This window comes from Limulus polyphemus, unplaced genomic scaffold, assembly GCF_000517525.1.
Source record: "Limulus polyphemus unplaced genomic scaffold, Limulus_polyphemus-2.1.2 Scaffold837, whole genome shotgun sequence".
Classification (NCBI taxonomy): domain Eukaryota; kingdom Metazoa; phylum Arthropoda; class Merostomata; order Xiphosura; family Limulidae; genus Limulus; species Limulus polyphemus.
In genome coordinates, this window is record NW_013666447.1 from 222586 (window position 1) to 232565 (window position 9980).

General features: G+C 29.1%; 1 protein-coding gene across 1 annotated transcript; it reads left to right on the top strand.

Annotated features, from left to right (window-relative positions):
- Positions 1-1851: 1851 nt before the first annotated feature.
- On the top strand, positions 1852-9284 carry LOC106460798 (dynein light chain roadblock-type 2-like). The gene is made up of 4 exons (XM_013920538.2): positions 1852-1934; positions 6734-6809; positions 7170-7337; positions 8507-9284. Exons 1-4 carry the CDS (start codon positions 1929-1931, stop codon positions 8548-8550), a joined length of 294 nt encoding a protein of 97 aa, XP_013775992.1. The 5' UTR covers positions 1852-1928; the 3' UTR covers positions 8551-9284.
- The last annotated feature ends 696 nt before the right edge of the window (positions 9285-9980 follow it).

Below are 9980 nucleotides of genomic sequence, written 5' to 3' on the forward strand. Positions count from 1 at the left end.
ACAAATATATGTCGATGGTATATATATATATATAGATGGTATGCTAAGTGGGAGATATCAGTAGCATAGACGTCCTCTCAGACAGTTTTAAGATTTTATGAGGGTAATAATGAACAGACCCTTCGAACAAAAGAAAGCTTGTTCATACATAAGTTGAGGCCAGAGATTAACCAATTAAATTCTGCTTTAAAATTACTCTTGGTATCAAAATAAATATTTCCATGCTGTAAAAATATTTGCAAAGCTCGAAAACAGTTTATTTTTACAACTTTGGACTATTTACAATTAAACCACTGGAAAAACACTATGCTCGTTGTGATTTATTTCGTTCTGTAACAAGTCATTAATTTTGCTTCCACTTTACTGAGGGAAAGCCACCCAGTGGCACAGCAGTATAACTGGGTTTCGATACCCATGGTGGGAAGAGAACAGATAGCCCATTATATAGCTTTGTGCTTAACTTCAAACAACTAAATAAACTAAGGCCAAGTTACAAAATCTACTAATATTTCAATCTTGATAAAAGAGTTACCACAAAGGATCACATATAAAGTGTAATAAACTTAAAATAAGATCCAAAATTCGAGCGCTTTGGTTTGTTTGTTTTTGAATTTCGCGCAAAGCTACACGAGGGCTATCTGCGCTAGCCGTCCCTAATTTAGCAGTGTAAGACTAGAGAAGCTAGTCATCACCAACTCTTTTACCAACGAATAGTGGGATTGACCGTCACATTATAACGCCCCCACGGCTGAAATAGCGAGCGTGTTTGGTGTGACGGGGATTTGAACCCGCGACCCGCAGATTACGAGTCTAGCGCCCTAACCACCTGGCCATGCCGGGCATTATTTGAGTTATGTTTATTCTAAACTAACCAAAGTACTCGGCTTCTCTCGGGTTATTAGACTGGTATTTTATTGGTCGACTGTGTATATATGTTTATTTTAGATATGAGACACAGCCAAAAATATTTTCAAACATTTTGTTTCCCCAGAAACCTATAGAAGTCACCAATTTTATTGTATAATAAAAAAATCTTTGCTGTAAGTTAAGAATTATTAATTTACATCTTAATACTTTATCATTACCCTGAGAATTTCACATCACATTTTATCACAGTGTTTTGCAAATATTTTATCCTTGCAGTGCCTCAGAATAGACAATTATGGTTGTTTTCCTATCTGGTGCCAAGATGAAAATGTTTTTGTCATCACCAACCCTGGAGCAACCAACATAAAGTTGGCCATGAGACCAACAACATTGAGTGATTGCCCCTGCGCCCAGTTGATGCTCATGGTAAAGCTAAGTCGAACTGGGAACTAGAGCCGCTTGAATTGAAATGACAAGTCAGATGGCATATGTTTTTACCATTTTGTTCTTTTACAACAGTATTTGGCAGAAAACCTCCACATACTGTTCATTCAGTAAGTGAGAATTAGGAAAAAAAATATTATACTTTTCTATAGACCTTCGGGGAGCAGAATTATTGGGCTTAAAAAATACCCAGGTGCACACCCTAAGAATCCCCTTAGTATGCGTACAAAGTTTCAGGTCTCTAGGTTCTTTCCTCTTAGAGCTATGGTTGTCACACAAACAGACAGACTCTTTTATTATTATCATTGTTTATGAGTGAAAGAAATAAACACTCATTGGTTAGAGGTTATAAGTTATGTCGGCATCTCAAATAGTAAAGAAAAGGATTAATACAAATTCCACATAAATAAATTGTAGTTCTCGAAATAAAGTAATTTCGACTAAGCATAGACTTGATCAAACTCATACAACCAGGAATATTATTTACATCTTGCGCAAATTATATATCTAAATCTATTTCTTTTCGCTTGTCTCACAGGCTCGGAATTATATAATAATAATCACGCATGCGTTGTTAACGTGGAAACTGGTAAAGCTAATATTGTATCAGAAACACCATGGCTGTAAGTTGGGGTATTGGATATTTGTAAAATTAAGTAACACTATTACATACAAACAGGCTAATACATAAATCAGGTGCTCTATTCTAACAAATGTTTAAAAAATGATAATAAACTAAGTGTTAGTCGTTAGTAATAGGCCTATACGTATTTACCTTTTCAATAGATATACTAGTGGTAGTACTAAGGACAGAATGAGTAACTCAGTACCACTAAGTGAGAAAAAACGTATAGTGGTGTGAGCAGGTTACATGTGCAAATAAACATTTTTATGTATACGAATTTTAGAATTATTGTTATTATTATTAAACACAATTGTCAAATTACAAATTTTAAGTATTTCGTTAGACCGTGACTCGTGATGTACGTACGTCACAAGCTAATTGTTTAAAACTGTTAGACTAGCACATTACTATTACTAGAATACCCAACAACTTATATTAGTGTTGTTCATTTATGTTAACACTGGACATCTAACTCACAAGAAAATTTTTATTTAGCTTATAAAAAGTTATATTTGTGAAGAAACAAAAACTGTCATTTCTTCTTACTACAACATAACACAAAACGTGTAAGCATAAACATTTGTAATTTATAAGCCTATTTGAATATTACTATTTTATCAAACAAAATTTTAGGTTTTTTCTATGGATACTTATTTTAAAATATAAATGAAAATACTAAATCTTTCCATGATTATTAATTTGATCTTAAAGTGTTTGTAAAATGCTAGTTCCCACTTCTGCTGATGGCAACTCATTCCATAAGACAATTATCCTGTTTGAAAAATACAACTATCTTAATTGGTGCTTGGCTTGTCTTTTCCAGATATTATCTTGCTATCTTCAGAATACACTGAAAATTAATGACAGTGGTAGATAGCCTAAGTAGCTTTGCCATAACAAAGACAGGATGAGCAAATTTTCAATTACTTGGATAGTTAGAGCTATTGGAAACCTTTTTTATAAGTTGGTTATTTTCATGATAGTTGATAAAATTATAATTTCAATTAATATAATTTTGAAAGAATCAAAAACAATAATAATCAGAAGCAGTAATTTTAAATAATCAGTTAGTTTACCTGACACTAATCGATGTAATTGCTGCTCATATATAATCAATTAAATTATCCAACTGTAGTGGCAGTATGGTTCCAAAGCTTAACTTTCATAGTAGGTCTAACCAATATGATCAACATTCCATAAACAATTTCACACAAGTTGTTTTTAAAAGGAACAAAAATACATCAGGTAATAACTTATAGAAGTAAAAGATCTTTAAGGGTATAAGAACACTGAAAATAATAATGTTAGAAACACAATAAGAGCAAAGTCAGAATGACTGTGTAGAACAAAATGGCCAGTATTTTACCCAAGGAGGAATGTAGAGGATGGAAACATTGAAAGGCTGAAACTTTTTACTTGTATGATGTACTAAAATGTAACTTTTCTGTTAAAGTTAATTTGTGAGTAAAATTTGTGAAATGCATAAATTTGAACATTAAAAGGTGATTGAGAATGGGGTGTGTGTGCTGGATAAACTTGGTTGTGGGACTTGATGCAACCTGCCAGTTGGACTTACCATGCTGGTGTAGAATAATTTACCAGACTTTAACATCTACAATTTACAGATCATCTTGCATGCATTGTACAATAGTATTTATCAAAACTGGTTAACCAGTCTTAAAATTACATTTATTAGCCACTAGTCAGAATATTAAGTTATGAAAGCAAATTAGTATAAAACACTATAAATGAAAATAGCAGGATAAGTGTAGTAACACTACATATTGATCAGGACAGGATTAATACATTTTGTTACAAATTAAATTCTGCCACAATAGCCTTTTTTTTGTTAATTTACTAATTGTCACAAAGCTATTACACTGCTTGGGTATTAAAAATAAAGATATCACTAGTTAAAATTGGATTAATATTCTATTTTATTGAGTTATAATAACTTGTTTGTAATTTAAGTGATCCAGAATATGGTTTGAATATTCCCAACATGATAAATATTTAAACATCTAATTAGAACTGGGTAACATCATTTTGTAATTTCAAAATATTTTTCAGCAATCAAAACATTCTCTTTGGGTGTTCTATGTACACAATGTATAAGCAAGTAGTGAAGAGTAATTTGTTTATCTACATAGTTTTTTAAGCATATATTGTTGAAGAAACATTTATAAAAGGTGGCTGATTTGTGCATGCATGGACACACACACAGTGATCTAAATATTTTATGATTCCTTAATACTTACATTACTGATGCTACAATCATCTTAATACTGTTTGTTTATTAACACAGAAACTCATAGAAAAGTTTTACAAGTCAGTGTTGCAATTCCATATGAATGCTAACAAACTTTCACTTCTTTAAAAAATCAAAATAGGTGAATAATTTAGTATTGTAGAACAGAGCTAGAGAGTTGAGGATCAAATTAAATTTATCTTATGCTAGCTCCAGCATTGATATTAACTAAATCATTATTAATATTACTGGGAAGTTAAGAATATTGTAAGACTTGATTTGGTTAATAAGAGTAGTTGCATTAATTAGTATACCAATAAAAACAATTTAATATTTACAGTGTTTGATTTTAACATTTAATGCACAGATCTTGGAACATTATTTTTATGACTGTTATGCTTTTTCAAATTTGGCTCTGATCACTGACTTATTCACAGTTGTAAATATTTAGTTTCATTCTGCTGTGACCCAGTTTATTAAGTTAAAGCTTCTATAATTTTTCACCAAATGAACATATGGATAAAAAGAACTACATTTAGTAAATTTTGTTTTGGTACTTAAAGGGCTGACCTTAAAAGCTTGAGTACACATCTGTCATCTTGCTCATGTGAAAATTTCACCTTCCCTTACAATCTGTTGTGTATTCAAGTAAAAGTGAATTAACTTTAAAACAATGTGATAGATCCAGTTAATAACAGGAGATTTGGGCAAGATAAAGATTTTGAAGTAATGCAGTATCTCTTAGTAACTGTGTTATCAGAATGGGTGAAAGAGAGAGTCTGGATACAACGTGAAACCCAAAATAAACAATATTTATTAAATCACAATCACATTGCTTGTACTTGCTTTTCACATGGAAAAATTACTTCTAGTGAATCTTCTATATTCAACTGTTCAAGCTGAATAAATGTATCAAACTAACTAAATCTAGCATTTCTTAGTTTGCAAGAAACATCATATTTATCCAGAGCAATTACCACTACCAGAATGACTGATAATTCTCAAAGGTGAGATCATAACCTCCAGGTATCACCTGAACTACCATTGAAGGATGCTGCTGTCGACACTTATGCTGGGCAATCAACTTGACTAATCTAATTAATCAATTATCTATGAGCGTGTGTTATGTAAAATAATCGGTTAATTGAAATTATATTTAGATCAATTAATTTAATAAAAACAATCAATAATAAAAATTAGTGCTTTTGATTATTAATATTTCAACTATTGTAGTAATTGAAACAGTATGATTTCTCATTATTATTTTCAGTTAAGTAAAGGCTGTTCAGTTTAATCAATTAATGTCACAACTCAAGGATATAATTGACTAGTTTAAATTAGGGTTTCCGATTATCTCCATTTTTGATTTATCCAACTATCAAAGTTTTGTGAGAATTAACAATTAATTAAATTAATCTAATAATAAGCCAATAGTTACTGTATTTGCCCAACTATAATGAACACCCAATCTTGAAATGTTAAACTGAAGAAAATTTGTTTTTTTACACATAAGTTGTACAAAATGTATTGAATAGTTTCTAAATACAGTAAACAACTATCGATGTATTAAACATTTTTGGAAATCTTTCATTGACTATTTTTTTTTTTACATGTCAATTTTAAACAATTTATTGAAAAGTTTATACATGGTAATACACTAAGCTAATTATTTATCTTCACATAAATCTTCATCATTGCTAGAATTGTTACAACCGTTGGATTCATCGCACTTGCTTCCTTGAACCTTTGCTTCATCCTCTTCTGATTCTTACAGCATGTCATCATCCATCCCATCCATTGCATTGGATATGCAATATATTTTGAAATCTTTAATGATTTTTAGTGGTAGCTTCTAGTAAAATACCTAACAAAATTGAACGTGCACGAATATAATGTGCAGTCAAGAAAGTGCACATTATATTTGGACAAATGTGATAATCTTTTAGCAAATTCCACTAATTGCCTAGTTTTAAATTGGCATATGAAGTTATTTCTCTATGGAAAAGGATGTTACAACCACCAAAAGTTAACTTTAAAGTTCAAATGGATTTACATGTGTATAATTATTCCACTAACCCTATCATGACTGGCAAATACCTTTCAGGTGTCAAGCACATACCTGTATAACAAATTTGAAAATTTAACTAAAAATCATAATTTTAAGTCTTTTTAAACAGTTTTTAACTCAAACATTTTATAATTGAATTTTTGTAACATTGAAATTTTGCTGTGGGGCTTGTGACAAGCTATAATAGTGTATATACCACTGTGTATACAGTATAGTGTAGTATACCAAACTAATGTACTGGTCAAAGAGATGAAGTGTATCATGTAGATGTAGTTCACTACTTAGTATAATTTATATAGATTTGTAAGCCCAGTTAACTTGATACTGTAAGTACATTGTATGGTAAGCTAAGTAAAATAATAATGCTTGAATGCTACAAAAAAGAAACAGCTTGTTAGAAGAGTTAAAATCTTTGCAAATTCATTAAAAATTTGTTAATCAATCTTATAATCTGATTACATATATTTGGTGCCTTTTGTAGTCAGAAGTAGAAGAAACCCTCAAGAGGATTCAAACCCATAAAGGTGTTATTGGAATTATAATTGTCAACTCAGAAGGTGTGTATTTTAAGTAACTTACAGGGGTTCCTATTATTTGTTTTGCCATAAAAGTACTAGTATCAGTAATTATTGAAATTTAAGGTAACACTCATTAAGATGAAAAAATTATATCAAAGACTTTTTCATTTACAGAGGTAAAAGTTGTGAGATGTAGCTGTTGTATTTTCTTTATGATAAAATATTTATTAATTGTGGTAGTGCTTTTTTTTGTAGTGGTAGAATTGATCAAATGGTTTTTCATATTAATGACACACTGGTTAAAATGTTTGTACTTTTCCTGTAAATATTGATAAACTACTTGCTATAAATATTTGTATTAAGATTAGATTATTTAATATTTTGAGGTACTTTCTCTAGGTATTCCTATCAAAACAACATTGGATAACTCTACTACTGTCCAGTATGCTGGTCTCATCACTCAACTTGCTGATAAGGCCAGAAGTACTGTAAGGGACATTGACCCAACAAATGATCTCACCTTCTTACGTATTCGATCAAAAAAACATGAAATCATGGTAGCTCCAGGTTAGTTGTTAGATGTTATTTAGCAGGGAGTAATTTCTGGATTATTTGTTGTTGTAGGAAGAAACTTTCATATGAGGAAATTAAGACTTTTTCTTCTGCAAAAATGTGATATATATATTGAAAGCTCCACTATAATCATATTTTTGATTTCTGTAGATTGGTAGTGCTTTTACAGCTTTAACATTGCTCTCACAGCCAATCTAATTAAAAGCAATACATCATTTTTAACAAAGTCAATATATATATATATATACATATATAAAAACATACACTTTACTAAAAATATTCAAAAATTTTTAACCATGTAGTAAGATGATAAAAAAAAATTAATATAACAGCTTTTACAGTCATGAAATACAAAACCTTTGATATATATATAAACTAACTCAAGGTGGGTTTTCACTTCAAGCTGAATATATATAGGAAAACCCAAATTCTTTCTTTTATTTTTCCCCAAATGTTCTTTATTTAGCTGGTTTTCTAATTGAAAATAAATCTAAACCTTAAATTTATTACTTTTCAAAAAAGTGTTTAGTTGATTTCTGGTTTTTATAGCTTTTATACTGAAGAATAACCTGTGATGCTATAATGTTTTAATTTTATATTTTTTAAATTGTTCCCTCCTAATAACTAAACATTTTTATATCTGTAATACTATTTTTCTTAACGTATTGTAATGACAAAGAAGGAAGATTTTATTTTGAAAAATACTTTATTGACCATTTTAATGCAATTGAAAGCTGTTATGGGACAAGATGTTTAACAAATAAGGATCCCGAGGTTTTGATGTGTATTTTAGATGAACATTAAGTATACTGTGGATAAGAAAATTTAAGGTTATTCAACAAAGTAAGTAAAGTATTTTTCAAAAATATCTGTAGTCTGTAGAATTTGGGTAATGTATTATAGTTATTCTATTGTTAACATTAAAAATATTTTAATGTTGATGGTAATGTAAAGATTTTTTAATTAGGTTATGATTTGAAATGTTGATAATGAGGTAACTTATTCTATAATCTGAGTTTTAAAAAATCTTAAAAAGTTTGAAAAATATAAAATTAAATTTTTAATTGAAAACTATATATGTAGTGGATTAAAGTGTTTTAAAACAGTTTAAAAATTTTATTTTTGGTGTATTTATGTGTAAGATTTTTATTTATATTTTCCAGATAAAGAATACCTTTTGATTGTCATACAGAACCCTAGTGGGTGAAGAATTGTTCACTAAAATGATGGATAATATGTAACAACAATTCTTTTTAACTTGATTTAATTACAAAACAAGAAACAAAATTAATATAAAATTTTGATGCACTCATGATAACTATACTTTTAGGATTATTTTTTATGTGAGATACTATATTTTCCATCTAATATATTTGAAACAGTTTTGTTTATTAACTTTGAAAACATAAAAAATCCTAAATAAACCTGTGTTTAGTATCATTTATTGAATTTAAGTTATTACACATATGTAGCAAAAGTGATTGTAGCTATTAAAGTATAATTTTTAAACATTGTATTTTATATTGTAAATTGTTATATTCTTGCAGTACATGTGATAAATGGACTTTATCTTTGACTGTGAATTACCGTATTACTAATTAAGGACACATCAAATAGAAACTTAAATTCTAACCAACAAGTTAAAAGCAAAAAAGTGTATTGAAATTTCTGTTATAATAACAGAAAACAGCATTAGCTATTACCTGACATTCCTTTTGATATTTAATAATTGTTTGGAGTTTTAATGCTAATTCCATTTTTAACTTGTTTTAAAATGCATGTTAAACTCACCCAACTTTCACTCTGGTACTTCTCAGGACAACCCTAAGATACAACATTAATAAAAATACCTGTGATCATGGAGTGTAAGATGAAAGATGAAACTTCATGAATCAAATGTAAGGTACATCTTACTGAAAAATAAAGTTTGAAATGAATCTACTATCTGTGCATTTACATTGTATAGACTATATAAACTAGTAGTAAATAACATCACAACATTACATATTGTTTAAAGTTAGAAACTTTGCATGCAATTTACTAACAAAAATTTCAATTATAATTCAAAATATAGATATTTAAAGCAAGTTATGGATAAAAAAACTTAAGAAGAAATTACAAACCACCTTAATAAGTTAAGAATTAAGTCTAGCCAAGCATTTACCCGATTAGAGTCTGCTAGATTCTTAGTAGATTTTAACTGGTTTTCCTTTGAGTTTTTCAACCAATCAAATGGAGGGAAAGCTTGGGAAGAAAATTATTAAATTATTAATTTCAAATATAAAGTTGTAGTGGTTAAGCCAACAGCTGTTAAGGTACTTCAAATCAGTGTATATGTGACTCTATAAATCGGTATGTGTTTATATCCATCATTTATAAACTGCTAAATAGTTAAGATACAATTGAAATGTGTTTAAATGTGAATATTGTTTTATTCAGAGAATTACTTATTCTATTTGCACTTATTTTTTAAACTTTTGTTAGAAGAAATGGTAGTATGTGTGCTTCAGTGTATTTGTGTGAGTTATTGTATCAGTGTAATATATATATATATATATATATGGCTTAATTAAAGTATAATACAGGTAATCGTGTATAGAACTAACAGTACTCAAATTAACTTTAAAGTTATTTAAT

Bases quoted from the DNA above. Each gene is read 5' to 3' on its own strand.
- LOC106460798 (XM_013920538.2), top strand. The intron at 6,810-7,169 runs GTGTGTATTTTA...TACTTTCTCTAG, and splicing joins TATAATTGTCAACTCAGAAG to GTATTCCTATCAAAACAACA. The intron at 7,338-8,506 runs GTTAGTTGTTAG...TATATTTTCCAG, and splicing joins TGAAATCATGGTAGCTCCAG to ATAAAGAATACCTTTTGATT.